This window comes from Aphidius gifuensis, linkage group LG2 (assembly GCF_014905175.1).
Source record: "Aphidius gifuensis isolate YNYX2018 linkage group LG2, ASM1490517v1, whole genome shotgun sequence".
Taxonomy (NCBI): Eukaryota; Metazoa; Arthropoda; class Insecta; order Hymenoptera; family Braconidae; genus Aphidius; species Aphidius gifuensis.
The window spans coordinates 24,698,559-24,717,757 of NC_057789.1; the positions used below are offsets into that span (position 1 = coordinate 24,698,559).

Genomic DNA, 19,199 nt, shown 5'->3' on the forward strand with positions numbered 1-19,199 from the left:
TAAAATTTGAAAATAAAAAAAAAGAGGAAATCACCTGTCGAAAGTTTAAGCGAAACAATGAAAATTCCAGAATTTGTTCTAATCCTAGATTAAACCCTAACCTACCCCTATCATTGCTGGTCTTGAATATACATCTACATTTATTTATGCACACCTGATGTTGTAACGGTCTCTTTGGAGGTCGGTGGTCGGTGTTCGTTGGTTACATCTGCGATTGAGGAGTTGGCTCGATTCTCCCTATTCTTTTATTTATATATTTTTATTTTTATTATTTAAAAATATATATACAGACAACTGTTGTGTGTATGTTGCCACTACATATGTATTTCCATAGTGGCAATATATACACATTGCCGATGGCAGGTGAATCAAAACTCAAGGAAGAATCGAAAGTTGAAAGTACTCGGAAGACGGGTATATATATAAAGAAACCCTTTGCGTATATTAAATACATGAATATTATTTTATGCTATATATAAGACACGTCATCAAAAAGTGACAAATAATTCGAATCATTCTACTGTAGAATATAATTTGTACAGGCGTTTAAAATGAAGAGCATTGTTGTAAGTTAAATCGAGAACAATTGACTCGTAAAATTATCTGTCCACTTTGAAGTAAATCGAATTTTAAGTGGATTAAAATAACTTGAATCAGTTTAAATTATTGAATTATTTAGTTATCGAAATATCAATTGGAATCATGAATGAAAAATGAAATTATAAAATATTAAAATTAGTAAATTCACATCTACTCGTTAATTGCTAATTGACAACTATTTTTTAATTTTCATGGTTGTATTAATATTAAACAATATTTGTCAACAATATCTTGAGCAATTTTAACTAAAACATCTTTCAACATTGACACAATAATATATGATTAAATAAATAAACAATTTTAATGTCAAATGTATTTTTAAATTTATTTAAATTCATATAAAAAATACTAAATCTTTCAAATTTTTTCTACAAAAATTGTAATCAATTATTTTAAATATTATTTCAAATCATTGTAATCATTTGAGATTTTTTTTTTTCCACATAAAATTATTGAAATGATTTGTAAAATCAATTACAATTTGTCCGTTTTAATACCGAGTAAATCGTGCCTCGATCAAAATTATTATTCATATAATTTCTTTAAATTTTCAATCAATAATTATTTGCATATACCAATAAAATATTAATAAATAAATTAAAAAGTACTAAAAAATTATTTACTCTAGTTAAGTGAATCCTCCCAGCGTGCAATTTATTTATTTTTTTTGTCAAATGAATTTTTATCAATCTCGTAATAATGGATCAACGGATTTTGTTATACATATTATAAAATGATGTAGAGGTAGAAGTAGCATACGCTTAAATTTTCAATCAATATTTGATTTGTCAAAATTCTTTAAAAATATCTTCAAACTGAAAAAATCAAAATTTTATTTCTCCCTCAAGTTTAACTAAAAGCTGTTATTATTCCAGCAGAAGGAAAAAAAATTCCTCGTCAAAAATACACTTGTTTAAAAATGAAATGATACAACAAAAACCTTAAATTCAAATTACATAATAAAAAATTGAATAATTTAAACATTTAATTAATTAATTAAATTAGTTTAAACTTCCGTTTACTACAATGATGTACAATGTATTTATAAAAAAATCTGACACGCTTGTCTTTGCAATTAATGGCCTCAAGCTGTGACCAACCGTCATCATCATGATTTAATGGAACCAATTGGTTAAATGCTTGAATTAATATCATTACTTTCTTATATTTATAATACATCATTCTTATTATTTTTTCAACCCAAATTTAATCAACCTCATATTGCTGAATTTTTTTTTTTATATATTTCAATTACATTGACCGTCAGATTAACGTCATTCAAGTGTCAAATAAACTTTACACATATCACAAATAATTTTATTGATATTTACACGCAAAAAACATGCGTCTTAACACAAAAAAAAAAAAAAACATATAAATCACAAATTTTTTATACATCAAACTACCTGCAATACTTTGTAATTAAAAAAAATAATTATATTTTTTATTATTATTTTTATAAAACAATTTTTTAACTTCAATGATTGGATAAAATCATAAAAATTAAAAAAAATAAGACGATGATGATCAAGAAGGACAAGAAAGGGAGAAAGGGGTTAAAAAAAAAAAAAAAAGGATGGGTTGAGGTTTGAATGCATACACGAAACACCAACGGGGTATATATATATAAAAGGATTTTAGTGTATACATATGGTTGTATGAAATAAACGAACCCGTTTGGTGTAGAGGGCAAGGACCTCCTAAACGCGTGCTGCACATCAGGACCCGACGCGGTTGCAACCGACAGACACATACCGCTTTTGATGGTAGAGAATAAAAAAAATATAAAAAAAAAAACGTATATGTATATATAAAATCAAAAAGTTAAAAAAAGAAGCATAAAAAAGGGAAGAAATAAATAAATAAAAAGGATCAAGAGGAAGCGAGATAAGAGGGTATAGGAAAAGCAAAGAAAAGAGTTGAGGGAATATATATATATAAGTTTTGAAAGACGAGAACGAATAAATTATTTGCTCCAATCCCGGGGCCCCATGCAAAAATCTCCACTCTGCATTTATAAATATGTATACATTCGGATTCGATTGATAAGAGAGCACCTGTATGCATGATGAGCCACTTGTTCTTTATATTTTTTTTTAAATTTTTTTCATTTAAAAAAAAATAGTATACTTTTAAATAAAAAAAAAGGTTTATTCTTTTTTTTTTTTTTTAATACATTTTTAAACAGCTTTTTTTTTTTATTTTTTTTTTTTTAGTATATTTGATTTTTTGAAAATAAAATTATGATTCGAGTTTTTTATGAGTTTTTTTTTTTTTTCATTTTTTTTTTTGGGGGAATTTGTTTGTTGTAATTTTCCTCACCTGGATTTTAATTTTTAAATTCGGGGAAATACATTAGTATTGCTTTAATCAATGTGTTTCTCACTTTGGTGATTTTTTTTTTTTTTTTATTGAAATATTATTTTTGCTTTTTATTTTCATGGTAGCGTGTAATCACTGTAGTCTGTATAAAATTTCACGCAAAATTTGGAGAATTATTTTTTTATGATTCTCAATGATTGGTTATGAAAAATTTATAAATAATTCTGGAAAAACTTTTATGTATTATAAATTGAATATAAATATTTATGAAATAAATTTTTAAAAAATTTATTCAGCTAGAAAAAAAAATAAGAGTAAAATTCAATAAAAAATAAAAAAGTTTTTCATTTGAAATAAATGTCAATTAAACATTGAAAATAAAATAATAATTTTCAATATATTTAACCTCTTTTTTTCTATTATATTTGTATAGTAATTTTAAAATTCAAAAATGAAATAATACTTTAAAAAATAATAATAAAAATAATTTTTAAAAAATTCCATCACACACACTGCCAGTTGGGTTGCCTGAGGTGACACTATACCTAGAACTGAAATCTCGTTATCGAGCAATCAAACTAAAAAAATCTTTTCATAATATGAAAAGATTTATAGATAAATAATAGAAAAATAAGAAAGATATACTGAGACAAAATTATGAAGAAAAAAAAATACGATTTAATCGAAATTTTTGAAAATGGAATTTACAGATTTCGTGCGGCAATTATAGAGATACATTTCAACTCTCCTCGAAATTTCTCCCAAGAAAACGCACTGGTAGATTTTTCTAAAAATTTGTCAGTCAAAAAGAGATAAATTTTAGCTATTTTTTGAAATATTTTCGTCTTGGTTCAACCATTACTTGCTGCAAAAAAAAATAAAAACCGTAATTTCGAAATTTCGATTTTACAAAAATTCTCCTGAGAAAACGGATCGATAGATATCTTTCAAATTTGTCAGGCATTCACAGGCAGGCTTTAACTATCCTCAAAAAAATTCCCATCATAAACCAAGCATTATTTATATAGCTAAAAAATATAAATCATATTTTCAATTTTCAAATTGAAACAGTTATTTCTCTACTCCTTCAAACAGTCTTCAAAAAAATCCTCTAAAATCATCCATAAAACAAGGCACCCTTTCACATCTGCAACAGCAATAAAAAAATATAACAACGAAAAAATTTCTACACAAATTATTGTTAGACAGATTGACGATAATGAGAATAACAATAAAAAAAAATCAAAAAAACAAATAACAATAATAATAATCTAAAAATAACTAAACTAAATAAAAAAAAAAATATGAAAAATAAGACTATAAGAAGAAGAAGCATCAGAAGCATGAAAAAAAAAATGAAAAGAGTGGTAAGGCCCCCGTAGTGGAAAGTAGGAGGCGCCATGAGTAATGAAGGTAATAAATGAAGGTGGAAAAGGTGAAGGGGATGTGTGCAGGTGAAGCGCGCGTGCCGTGATAAGGCGGAACCTTTTATGAAAGTTTATTTCGATGGTGGTTGAGCATCATTCAAATAGGGTAATAAGATTTAAATGATCATTTGAATACTGGTTCTACCAAGTATATACATACTGGTTTTCATAAAATTTTTGATCGAAATTTTGATGAAATAAGATATACACACATATATATAAATTCAATTTAAAAAAAACTTCTTAACCTGTAGGGCAATTGTTATATACAAGTCAAGACATCATTTTTTATTTTACACATAAGCCCTATTTAAAATTAAAATAATATTTCTTTAAATTTAGATAGATATATTTTGATTTAAGAAAAAAAAAAATTAAACCAAGACAAATTTAATCTTTATATAATTATATATTTAAAATTAAAAAATAAAATATTTATTTTTTAATTTTAAAAAGCAATTGAGAAACACGCACGTGCCACTTGAATATATATATTTTTTTTTTTTTTTTCATCAGCTTTTTTTTTCTGTGGTATGCACGCGTTGATGCGAATGGTTTTTATTTTCTAAAATGAATTATTTATGTCGCATTTTAAAGGTAATACATGGTGCTGAAATACTTGAAAATTATTAAAAAAAAAAAAGGGAAAAATAATCACAGCAAAACTTGTTTCAATGTCATCCTTACTTGAAATATTTACTGCAAAATATAGATACTCATCTTTTTATCAAAAGAATTCAAAAATTATTATCTCAAATACTCGATAAATTGCAGTCTGGAATTTTTAAACCTTATTCATCGTCAATTTTTTATTTTTCAAAATAAAAAAATTATACATTGACATGAATTATATATATAAAAATGTACACTCATTTTTTTTATACTTAAAATTCTTTTCAATTTATAGAAAATCATATGAAAAATGTTCAATACGTGAATGAGGCCAAAAAAATTTTTTTAGCAACTTGCTCATAATCATCGTAAATTGCTCAATCACTTTGATTCAATTTTTTTTTTTTTTATTTTTTAGTATTTTTAACGGTATAAAAAAATATTATTTTCAGTATCGTTTTATGCTTGAAAAATACCGAAACATTTTAAATTTGAAAATAAAAAAATTTTTTTTTTTAAATTAAAATACATGTGTGTCATTCCGCTGGGTATAAAAATAATAATAAAATACATTTAAGTATGCATGTTCTTAAAACAATTTTTTTTTTGAATGAGGTATATATGAGTTTCAATTAATAATAATTGGTTGATATAAATTTATTTCAATTCGTATTAATACTCATGTAAAGCAATAACACACACAAAAAATAAAATGTAAAAATTCGTTGGAAAAAGTGTCGGAATATTTTGATGGATAAAAATTTATGGTGTTATATAGTTAAATACATAAGTAGTGTCACCATAAACACCATGAGATTTTTATCTTATGTAGCCAAGTTTAAAAGAGACAATGTATTTATGACAGGTTCTCAGCTTTTGTTAACAAAAAGTTATTGTCACGTATTATTGGTTTTTTTTTTCATCACACAATAAGGCTACTTTTAAAAACTACCTTTTTACCTTTCTAAATCTGTTATTTTCTTTTTTCTATTGTGCGTTTGTATGAAAAATATATGCTCAATATTTAAGAGGATATATGTCGATTTTATTCGACAGGATTTTGACCCTTGGAGCATTATTATTGTTGTTATGATTTTTTTTTTCTTTTGTAAATTTCTTGTTGTTGAAATTATTATGATTTGAAGCACTTGAAAAGGATGTCTTGCTACCTTAAGGTACTTAACAATATATGCAGTTGAAAAGTTATTCTCAATTTTAACAGTAAGAGAAAAATAAAAAAGTTTTTTTTTTATGATTGGAAAAAAGAAATTTCCGAAAATAATATGTATATAAAGTTTTTTTTTGAATATTTTTTGGAGTAAAATATATAAATAATAAAATTATACTTAATATGCAATCGGGCCTATTTTTATATTTTTTCTTGAAATATAAAAACCTGTTTTTGCCGACGAGCAATATTATTTTTCGAGTATAATAAATATATGCAATTTTAAAATAAATAAAATCAAGTGGTGAACTTAATCAGGAACAATTGACTCGTAAAATTTTCTGTCCACTTTGAAGTAAATCGAATTTTAAGTGGATGAAAATAACTTGAATCAGTTGAAATTATTTAATTATTTAGTTATCAAAATATCAATTGGAATCATGAATGAAAAATGAAATTATAAAATATTAAAATTAGTAAATTCACACCTACTCGTTAATTGCTAATTGACAACTATTTTTTAATTTTCATGGTTGTATTAATATTAAACAATATTTGTCAACAATATCTTGAGCAATTTTAACTAAAACATCTTTCAACATTGACACAATAATATATGATTAAATAAATAAACAATTTTAATGTCAAATGTATTTTTAAATTTATTTAAATTCATATAAAAAATACTAAATCTTTCAAATTTTTTCTACAAAAATTGTAATCAATTATTTTAAATATTATTTCAAATCATTGTAATCATTTGAGATTTTTTTTTTTCCACATAAAATTATTGAAATGATTTGTAAAATCAATTACAATTTGTCCGTTTAAATACCGAGTAAATCGTGCCTCGATCAAAATTATTATTCATATAATTTCTTTAAATTTTCAATCAATAATTATTTGCATATACCAATAAAATATTAATGAATAAATTAAAAAATAATAAAAAATTATTTACTTGATTTTTAACCTTAAATTCAGATTATATAATAAAAAAATTGAATAATTTAAATCTGGAAACTATAATCAATAATTTATATTATTTAATTTTTTTTTTTCTATATATTTCTCTCAGTATAATATTATACTGAAAATTTTTTAAATAATAAATATCCACAAAATAAAAAAAAAATAGCCAAATAAAAATTTAAAAATAAAATTGGGTCATAATTTGTGTACACTGTGAAAGACATAACAATTCACAAGTACGAAAAAAAAAAAAAAAAAATATTGAATTTGACAATCAGATAAATATCAGATAGTAATTTTTATTTTTACAGCAACTTCTCATGTCACAATCAACCTGCTTATATCCCCTGTAAACCAGTAACGATAAAACTGTTGAAAAAATATAAAAAAAAAAAAAAGGAAATTGTGAACAAGTTTAAATACGAGTACATGACACGACACGAAGTGTAAATAAATTTTTAAAACATCAATATAATAAAATTTTTTATCCTATAAATATTTGTACTTTTTTTTCTTCAAAAATTTTTTTAAATATTATTTTTTATTTTGATTATAAATAGTATTTTTAAAAATATGTTAAGATCATTTTTATCTTGTTTATATTTTCAATCTTGAGTCAAAAAAAAAAATGAAAAAAAAAAAAAATTATTAACTTTTATTATCATCATGAATGATTCTCAATGGAAATTAATTTACCCTAATCTTCTATATTCATCAGTTGAAAAAATATTGTATGTTGTATTTGTATAATAAAAATAAAATAAAAAATAAAAGACATTTTTAAAACTGTCTGGTTTTTATTTACAAGTTTCTTTTGTAATAGCCCTTATATTTTTTTTTTTTTAAATATTTTTTATGATAAAAATTGTATCGTTTGATCAGAGTGAATATAAAAAATTTAATTGTGTCTGTTTGAGGTTCTCTTTCGTGATCTGAATGACACTTGTCTCATCCTTAATTCATGTGATAAATATTCTCGATGTATGTATATATGAATAGCCAACATTAGTCACTGACCCTTTATTTTATTTCATTAAAAATTCATCCCTTTAAAAAATTTTTATATTGTTGAAATAAAGTAATAAATTTTAAATATTTGCTTTTTTTTTTTCACTTTGAAATTTGTAAATAAATTTAATGAATATAAAATCAAACCAATATTTATGATGAGTGTACAAAAAATGTGTCTAGGAAAATAGGAGAATAGTGAAAAATATAATAATAGAATAAATTCGATCTTCAAGAATCTATATGCGCATAAACACAATGATTTTATGAGGTGTAGCCACATTCATGTCAATTTGTGTTCACGCCTGTCACAATATTTCACATGTTCAGGTGAAATTTTCATTGTGTTTAATTTTGTTACAATTATACTCGCTTAAAAAGTCAATGATGTGAATATTTTTTTTTTTTTTTTTTTTTGATGTAAATCAATCCAAATGATGTAAATAAAAAATTTAAAAAAAAATACTTTTCATTATATTTTTTGTATATTTTTTCAAATCATTTAACAATCATCCAGACAATTGATTTTTTTTTTATTTTTTTTTTTTTTGAATATCAAAATGTTCTCACACTTGATGAAAACATTTTTTTTTTTCTGATTTTTTTCATTGAATTTTTAATGAATTTATAAAGTTAAAAAAAAAAATGTAAAATAATTTTTAATTTGCGGGGATTTTACTTTTTTTAATAGTTTAAAATTTTAACGGGTAAAAGAATCAATTTTAAATATTTATTAGCTGATAAATAGAAATGAAAATTACACATTTTTAATACGAAATAATTTTTTTTTAAATGTAATTTGAACTCTCTAGGTAACATCCAAGATATTGACCAATTTAAACATCTAAAAACTTTTAAATTCCCGCCTTTTTTTTAGCCCTATTTCATCGTCACCAAATTACAAATTCATCACGCAAAGATTATCCTTAAATGTGTCTAATTTTAATTTATATAACACATTTATAGCAAAAATTCGCTATCAATATAAATAATTGCTAAATAAAATTTAAAAAACCAACAAATTCTAATTCAATTTGTTGAATAAATTACACATCACTTAGTCCAATAATAATAACTATTATCCTATTAAAAAAATTATCGCAAGACATGTAAATGATACCTTTGACAATATTATAGATTTTTTTAGTTTTCAAAAAAAATTACCTTTTTTTTTCTCATCTGCAGGTGGCCGCCAGCATGGGAATACGTGATCATCGTTTTTATACATTTTTTTTTTTTTTTTTTTTGCTTATATAAGAGAGGTTTGAGGAAAAAAAAAAAATAAATAATAATAAATAAAGAAAGAAAGAAAGGGTCGGATAAAAAAAAAAAAGTGGTGGCACCCCCGCACCTGAAATAATTCACCGCACGCCAAGAAAGAACATATCTCTTATACAACCTGCTAAAAGTGCTCGTGCACCAACTGCCATCCCCAGTTTAAATCGATGCCACGCGCCAATAGATACATTCAAAAATTTCACCAATATATATCCTCAAAATTAAACAAAAATAATAAATAAATAAATTAAATTTCATGATAAAAAAATCACACAAATTGACTAATTTATCAAAATTAATTCGACAATTCAATTCACGTATTTTCAAAAATTAAATATACTTTTTTTTTATCTGAAGATTTCTGAATTTTATTTGATATTTCTTCTTTTTTTTTTTTGCGGTATTACAAGACTTGTATATTAAGCCATTCAAAATTTCTCTTGGCAAAACGAGAAATGGGAAATGGAAGAAAAAAAAAATTGAAACATCATCTAATTGACAATTTTTATTTTTTTAATCATCATGAAAAAGATATCAGATTTTGTCGGAGGTCGTCGTCGTCGCGATACTCGAGCACCTGTTTGCAAGGGCGATGACACTTTTGGAGGAATACGAAGCACTTTGTGTATAGGCTAAAAAAAAATTTATCCAAATTAAATTTAAACATCTCAATCGAATACCAGAATGATAAAAAATAAAAAAAAAAATTTTTTTTTAAATATTCTGAATGTGAATATTTTTTTGATTCGATAGATTAAATTTATTTTACAAAAAAATTTTGATAACAAAAAAAAAAATAATAATAAATTAAAAAATGAATGAAAAAAAAAAGGTTGATGATGAAAGCAATAAATGGGTAACCGAAAAAAAAGTATGAAAAAAAAATCCAAAGGAAATAGCTTCCGCCTGATTTGCCCAGGGCAATATTGCATATTCCTTAAGATGGTCTGTTTCGGTTTATTAATCGGCTAACCGGGACAATTAATACGCCGTGTGGGCACCAAGGATCCAAAGAAGCATCACGATATGCCATCGACAACTTAATTGCATATCGTCTCGATATTCGTCTTTCCTATATACACTAATCGTAAAAATCGACTCAACATATACATAAAAAAATAAATTAAACACAAAAAAACATATTTATATACTTATATGAATAATAATAATGGGAAGAAAAAAAAATCAACCCAACATCTGACGAACGTTTCATCGATAAAGTTTGCAAAAATAAATATAATAAATAAATAATTTCGAAAAAAAAAAAAAAACAAAATTTATTATGAAAAAGGGAGTCATCCATCATTCATTAATTTTTTTTAATTTTTGATTAAAATATTATTATGAATTTTAAAAATAAAATTTAATAATGTTGTATATGAAAAATTTTTTTTAACTGTCATTATAAATAAGTAAATTAAAAATATTATAATTAAAAATATTTGAAGTATTTGGAAATACTTAATTAAGGGCTTTAGATAGTGACAAGTTTATGGCAAATTTTTTTCATTTGAAATCATTTTGAATAATGAAGTATAAAAATTAATAATAAAATTTTTAAAATGACTTTATACTTATAACTTATGTAATTACTAATGACATAAAAAAATAGAATACACCAAGAATGATTTGTCATATTAATGTGTGCAATTATTAGCAGAATATTTGAAAAATGTCTAATCATATATTATAGACAAGGTTTCCCTTTATGGGGAATCACAAAAATTTCCAGCAATGTCTAATTTAGCCTTTAGGGCCGGTTTTTTCCTCCACAATTAAAGTTAACTAAGGATTAAACTCGTAGTTTAATCCTTAATAAGCTATAACTACGAATTTATAATTCTTAGTTAACTGTAATTGTGGACGAAAAAACCGGCCCTGATATTGTTCTTTTTTATTGTTTGATTTCATACAAGGACAAAATCAAATTGTCAAAAGATCAAAAGATCAAAAAAAAATTAAAATAAATTATAAAACAAATGAATAAAGAGAATCATTTCTTTCTCAGGGCTAAACACGGGATTTAATATATACATATATGATTTGATTTGGAAAAGCTGTTATATAGGAATGTCCATGATAATGAAAAGAATCAGAATGGATCATAGACTGAAAATTAGAGTTGTCAGCATTTCAAGAGGATCAATAAATATAATCATGCAAAAACCATTAATATATCCGGTGATAAAATTAAACAGGAAATATTAGTGATAATCAGAATCAATGATTTTTCATTTTACTCCGTCTTTTCTTCGCAATTTCGCTTGATCAATATGCAGAGAAAATCGAAGTAAAACGGAAAAAAATATCGGAGGAAAATTGGAGAAATCATTTTTACCAGGATAAATTGTTTGATAAATTTAAAGTTGTGTTTTTTATTGCGGACAAGAAAAAAAGCTTAATAACTTATTTATTTTTTGTTTTGTTCATTTGAATTTTTTATTAAGTTAAAAAATTTTTATTTTATTTCTTTTTTCTTCATCGGTTATCATCAAAATAAAGCTAATACCAAATAATGTCAGAGTCATGCCCAGAGCAAAAATTCTTAATCCAAAGGTTTAATTTATGTCGATGACTGTTCTTGCAAGATTATGTAATGCATATTTGTATACTATAGTAACTTTTGATGATTTTTGCTTGGAACCTTGACGTGGCAATCCTGTTGCCTTTACACGACTTGCCCTCGTCAAGGCTCCAAGCAAAAATTATCAACAATAACTTTTATTGATTAAATCATTGATCAATACAAATAATAAATGAATGAAAAAAAATTAATCTTATATTATTAGTAAACAAATATTAATATAATTATTAATTAATTTATACTATCAAATTAATCTAATTCTTAATAAGTTTATATTTATTTTAATAATTAATTTAATCATTTATTTTATAGATAATTTTTAATATGCAAAATTATTTAAATTTATTTGCAAATTTTCAAGTCATCTAACCACTTGAATTACCAGTGTCTAACGCCTCAATATAAATTAGCTATTTTCTAATAAAATATCGAATCTATAATTTAATTTTCATTATAAAAAAATCACATTAAAAAAAAAATACGAGATGATAAATGCCCTCATTGCGTCAAGCCGATATATATTTATCTAATATTTTCATCAGTCGCATGAAATTCAGCCGTACGGGAATAGCAAACAAACGTCGACAAGGCAGTCAAATATATTATAACCACGGTGTATTACACTATAAAAAAAAAAAAAAACTCAACAACCCGGACAAATAGCTTTTTACTGTAACAAAATATATATATAGTTAAAAAAATAGACGTGAAATAATTAGAAATTCACTGGCGCAGATAAAGTAGCAAAAAAAAAAATATAACATTCGCAATTTCCAGGGTTTACCTGTAAATTACTTGAAAAAAAAAAGCTCTAAATAAAAAAAAGCCTAGTTTTGTCAACATTTTTATTTACACATTTGACAATGCACACGACCTCAAGTTGATAAACAAAGAAGATCTATACAACCGATATACAACTCAACTCTTCGTGATGTTGATATTTACACAACTATAAACCCTCAACATTGCATGTTTTTTTTTTTTTTTTAAATTTACACAAAATTGATTTCCGGAAGACATTGAATAAACAAACTAAAACGAACACCATTGATTAATATATATAGACAAAGAAAGTAAAAAAAAAAAAAAATAATGAAATAAAAACAAAAAGAAAAAAAAAAAAAATGAATCAACGATTATTAAATAAAAATATTGAATAAATTATTATTATTGCTTGAGAGAGGGTGACATTATAAAAAAACCTATCAATTTCATATTTTTCAAGGGGAAACAAATATACAAAAAAAGAAATTTTTTTAAATAAAAGTTTTCGGGTCACACGTCAATCCTTCCCCTCGAATATCATTTGAATTTTTTTTTATTTCAATGATTACACAGACAAGCCCTTATTTTTTTTTATTTGTTTATCAACCAATTATTTGATTTAATAAAAAAAATTATCATTTTATACACGTGAGATTCATTTTTTGAGCCACGGAAAATTATATAAATTGCATTTAAAAATTTCATATGTAAAAACTCAAAAAAATGATATAATTTTTTACTTTGTATGTAATGTTTTTTGCAATTTTTTTATTTAATTCTTTGAAATGCAAAAAATGATTATTACAGAATTTTAAAATATACACTTGCAGTGTTAAAAAATGAGGTAAATTTACGCAAAAAAAATTACAAAATTCGTGTGTATAATTTCTATGGAAAAAAAAGAAATTTTCGATTTTTTTTTTTGGCTTTTGCTGTGATACAACGAGCACATTCTAATCATGCACCAATATATGTAAATAATAAATATATCCGGAGATACATAAGCAATCCCAAAAATGTCGAAAAAAAAAATTCAAAAACCGACAAAAAAGTGACGAGAATGATAACGCCTCCTTTCGTGACTCGGTACAACAGTTGTATTCCAATATGTTGATATTTTTTAAAAAATATAAAAAAACAATAATAACAATGTTTAAAATGAATTTTTTTATTTTTATACATCCGTCAATATATAAAATATGAATGAATATAAAAACTTGTTAGTGTATAAAAAATTATCCACTGAATAAACAAAACTAATTGGAAAAAAATTTGATTAAAGATAATTATCGAAAAATAGAAAAAAATCATTTTTAGAAAATTAATTTTATAATCGTATTGCAATTGAATTAATCATGATTTTTTAAAATTAAATTTAATAATTAATAAAAAATAATCAAATATAATTATGGAATTAAATTTTTATATGAAAATTTATTTTATTTTTCTATCAAATGAAAAATTATGCGTGTTATCAAATTTTTATATCTATAATTTGTTTTTTATCGGTCAATCTGTCCACACAATATCACTCGCAATTATTTATTTATACCACATTGATCGTATTTAATTTCCCGAGAGTCTAATATGGAATATATAAAGTGTTGGAAAATTACAAAATGAATGTGTATAAACATCAGTGAAAAAAAAAAAAAGGAACAGATAAAAAACAATAAATAAATTGAAAAGGAAAAAAAAAAATATAGTGATAATAATATAGTGATAGACATGAGGAGATATAATGAAATAGATGGATGAAGGAAGAAATAGGCACATATAATTGAGAATTGATAAAAGCATTAATAACGTAATGGCGTGTGTTTGATCAGCCGTTGACGTTACGACCATATTCGCGAGTGTCGCGGCTTCAACTGGATAATCACTTGCAAAATGACCAGGTAATATAAAATTCATAGATAAAAAAAATAATATTATATACTATTTTTATTTATCAATTTTCTTATTCAATAAAAATATTAAATGCATTTAATATTTATTAAAAAATTTTTTGATAAACTATAGCATGAAGCTTGGATTGCAGTTGATTGAGATGGTGAAGTAACGGTTATTAATATTAACCCTTTTACAAAAAAGGAATTGCTTATTCAGGCCTGACTTTTACAAATTCTTTTTTTGTTAAAGGGTTAATATCAATAACCGAAGTGAATTTACTCCAGAATAATTAATCCACAATCAATTATTCGATTTGACCAATAAAAATTTTATTAATATAATTTTTTTTTCTTTTTCTTGAACAATAGTTGTAAATAGAAATTGTTGATAATTTTTGCTTGGAATCTTAGCGTGAAAATCCTGTTGCTATTACACTACTTGCCTACGTCAAAATTCCAAGCAAAAATTATCAACATTATCAGTTTAGAAGTTTATTAATCCTTAATCCTTGAATCATAAAGTTGGGATGGAGGTATGCAGAGATAACCGATATCATTAATAATGTTGGAAAAGAAGTTTTTATATATCGAAAATCTTCACATAGATCATCTATACATATCTATAACCGCTACTTCACCATCTATGTACATATGAACACTTTTTTTTAATCTAATCAATTTTTTTTTTTTTTTTTGTTTAATAGATAATAATTTATTTATAATAAAGCTATTGTCATACTATTTTATTGGTTTTGATTATGATTTATAATTATAATATTAAATTAATATTCGATAAATTATAATTTTTACTAACATAAATCTTGGTGGACATATTTCTCCGGCATTACTCCGACATTTCTCCGTCATTGCTGTCATGCCAGAGTGATTTCTCAATAGAAATGAGTCAAAAACGGAGTAATGCCGGGAGAATATTTCCACTGGAGAAAATATAAGTAAATAATTTAATAAATAATTTTGTAACTTTTAACAAATATTATGTGTATTAAATAAATGTCATAAAATTATGTTTAAAAAATAATAAAACCTAAATACATTTGTCAATGTATTTATATTGTAATATGTGTTAGTCTTGGTTTATTTTATATGTATGTATATCGTGTTGTACGTACACAAATTAATTTAATAACTAAAAAAACAATTGGTCCAAATGTCGGTAATGATCCAACAACAATTGCTCTTAATAGTGCAATAACAACAACAATTGCAACAGCATTATTATTTATTGTTATGGGATTTTTACAATTATATGGTATATTTGGTATACAAGAAAAATTTAAACAACCATATCCATGGTTATGGTGGGGTTGGCAATTTTCAGTAAGACTATTAGAGCTATCAATATGTGGTCTATTAGCATGGGTTGCTAGTTTATCACAATATCCATTACGTGAAAAACAAATGCAACAACATTCAGCACATTCTGGTTTTGCATTATTTCCATGTGGTAGTTCAACATCAACTGAAAATATGGATGATGTATTATATCCAGCAATATGTAGTACAAATCAAGCAATACAAAATTATACATTACGAACTGGTAAACAAGTTTATGATGATAGTTTTCCATTAAATACATTACCTGATCATTTAAATATAACTGGTACATTTGAACGTCATTCAATACGTAAATCTGGTACAATGGCACATTTTCCATCATCACATAGTGCCAATAATGGTGGTGGTGGTGGTAATCCAGCTATAAATAATATTAATAGTATTGTTATTGGTGAAGGTAGACGTTCATCAACTCGTCATGGTAATGGTATACAAACAATGAGAGGTTCTGATACAAGACAAGGTATATTTATATTTAAATAAATAAACTAATAAATTATCAAAAATAATTAAATCAATTAAAACCTTCAAATTAATTTCAGATGATTTTTTATTAACTTGGTTTTTTGTTTTTCTTTTTCTCAATTTTGTTTTAAATGTTTTGTTATTTTTTTTTACTTCTAAACAATTAATTGATTAACAATATTAACTGTACTTTAATACATAATTAAAATCATTTAAAATTTTATTGAATTCCAAGTTTTTTCTTGAGTGATTCTGGCATTTCTGGTGGTGGTGGACGTGGCATACGGAGGTATACTTTGACAGCATCATAAATGAACCATTGAGCAGCAGTCAATGTACCAATCATAACAATTCTTGGTGCAAGACCTTTCCAGACACCAGCAAAACCAAGTTTACGTAAAACATCACCAGCAGTTGCACCTTTCTCTTGGTTCAACTTTGAGACAACCTTGAATAATAAATAAATTTATAAATAAATAATCAAACCAATTTAATATACAACATTAAAATTAATTAAAATAATAATTACAGAATCAGCTGGATGTGAGACAACAGCACAAAATACACCAGCAATATAACCAGCAGCAAATGTAACAACAAGTTGTTCTCCCTTGGTGCAAGTTTCTCTTGGCTTAGGTACAACATATTTATAAAGAAGTTCAAGTGTACGCTCGAAGCATGCAAACTTCATCATTGTATATGGAATTTGACGAAGCCAAAGTGGTACAAGACCTTTGTAAAAACCACCAAGTCCTTCATCAGCCATCATTTTTGGAAGAGCTTCACGAAGAGTATTTGCAAATCCAGGCATTGTTTGGATACGTACCTAAATAATTTAATAGAAAAAAAAATATTAGAAACAATTTAAATAATTTGTTTTAATTAATTTACCTTGGCAGCTTCCATTGGTGCAAGTGCAATATCAGCAAAGAATTCAGCAGAAGCTGATGAAGCCAAATACAAACCAGTTCTGTATTCATATGACAATTCATCACCAATTGCTTGTGAATAATATACTTTGAAGACTTCATAAAGACCAAATTTGAACATTCCTTGCATGGAATAACCAAAGAATGTTGGTGCCCATCCTCTAGCAAGACCACGCATACCACTTTCTTGGACAGATACCTAATTAAACAAATAAACTATTTAGTAACATGTTTTTTCTTCTCAAAATAATTCATTAATTACAAATTAATTAATTAATTTACCTTGAATCCAGTTACAACAGACTTGTATTTTTCTGGATTAACTTGGATACGACACTTGACCAAGTCCAATGGTGTCACCATGGTATGAGTAATACCACATGATAAAATACCACCAAGACCACATAATAAGAAATATTGATTTGATCCAAATTCACAGCTGTCTAAAATTAATAATAATTCAATAAAATAATTATACAATAATTCAAAATTAATCATTGTTATAAAAACATTTAAAATTTAATTTATATAACAGTTCAAGTTTAGGTCATGACATTGAATTTATATATTTAAATTAGACAACAATTAGAACAGTGATAAATATAACTATTCAAATTCTATTTCAAGACTGTCTTTATTTTGAATGACAAATTGTTGAGTGTCATTTGTCAATCAAGGTCTTATTTAAAACTGAACAAAAATTTTTCAATGACAATGAATTAGCTGATTAATAAAAAAAAATAAAATAATTTACTTAATTTATAAAATGCTGATTATTAATAAATTGCTAAATATTATTTTGTTAGCTTTGCAGTTTTTGGGATAAATTTTTTTTATGACATATACCTTGACAAAATGGTTGCCATTACGCAATTGATTAAACTGTATCTGCGCTTGCCCTCGTATGTCCTACTGACACAACGAAATACATAGCTAACCCCTGTTACTACATTGCTTACATAATTTTTTAATTTTTTAAACTTAGATATTTTTTTTAAATTTATTATTTGGCTTCATCAGTCTCAATGTCAACCAACAAACTCGCCCCTTTTTTTTAGACCCAAAAAAAATGGATTATTACCAAGTATTTTACATAATCAACAACTCTTTGAAAAAATGATAATTTTTTTTTGCAATAATAACATAATTAGCAGTATTTTTTGTATAATCTAATTACAAAAAAAAGCATAGTTGTAATGCGGCATTTGATTATGCTGTAATCACGTGACAGAAATTGACATGTGGATGAAAAATAAAAGACAATTGATAATTAATTGTTGATGATTTTTTTACCTCCTTCTGGGACACTTGCTGCAGCAATATTTCTATTAGCAACGAGGCTCTTGGTTTCCTCTTGTCCTTGACACTTGGCAGATGAAAAAGGTGTCACAAAAGGATTCATTTTAACGGCTTCCATCATTGAAGGCAACATTTTCAATGTTCAATAAATTAGCACTTCAACTGTAAAATATATTCAACAATTAATTAAAATAACTAATATTTTTTTTGTTAATATTTAATAGAGTTATATTAATTTGTAATTAGTATTATTTTTTATTAATTAAAACACACCTGATAGTGCACGAGACGACCCTTGTCTCTTCACAGTGAAAACGGAGTGGAAGTGGTGATAAAAAAAAGCCAAAAGATTTATTTTTAATATCCCCAGAGTATGCAAACACAAGACAAGAAAAATCGTTAAAAATTCTTCAACAAATTAGCCCAACTAAAAAACAAAATGGCGGTATATTTAAAGCGCCGTCTTTGATGTAAAATTTACATTAGAAATTGATGAATTAGTTGTGAATTTCGACGGTGAAT

The 19,199-nt window shown here is 24.7% G+C and overlaps 1 protein-coding gene across 1 annotated transcript; it reads right to left on the reverse strand.

Annotated features, from left to right (window-relative positions):
- Positions 1-16,429: 16,429 nt before the first annotated feature.
- On the reverse strand, positions 16,430-19,074 carry LOC122849699 (phosphate carrier protein, mitochondrial). The gene is made up of 6 exons (XM_044148477.1): positions 18,951-19,074; positions 18,672-18,839; positions 17,661-17,821; positions 17,341-17,577; positions 16,979-17,275; positions 16,430-16,897 (listed from the first exon to the last, which is right to left on the reverse strand). Exons 2-6 carry the CDS (start codon positions 18,808-18,810, stop codon positions 16,670-16,672), a joined length of 1,062 nt encoding a protein of 353 aa, XP_044004412.1. The 5' UTR covers positions 18,811-18,839; positions 18,951-19,074; the 3' UTR covers positions 16,430-16,669.
- Positions 19,075-19,199: the final 125 nt, after the last annotated feature.

Coding starts and splice junctions, on each gene's coding strand:
- LOC122849699 (XM_044148477.1), bottom strand. CDS start 18,810: ATGTTGCCTTCAATGATGGAAGCCGTTAAAATGAATCCTTTTGTGACA. Junction 17,578..17,660: donor CTGTTGTAACTGGATTCAAG/GTAAATTAATTA, acceptor TTGTTTAATTAG/GTATCTGTCCAAGAAAGTGG. Junction 17,276..17,340: donor CACCAATGGAAGCTGCCAAG/GTAAATTAATTA, acceptor TAAATTATTTAG/GTACGTATCCAAACAATGCC.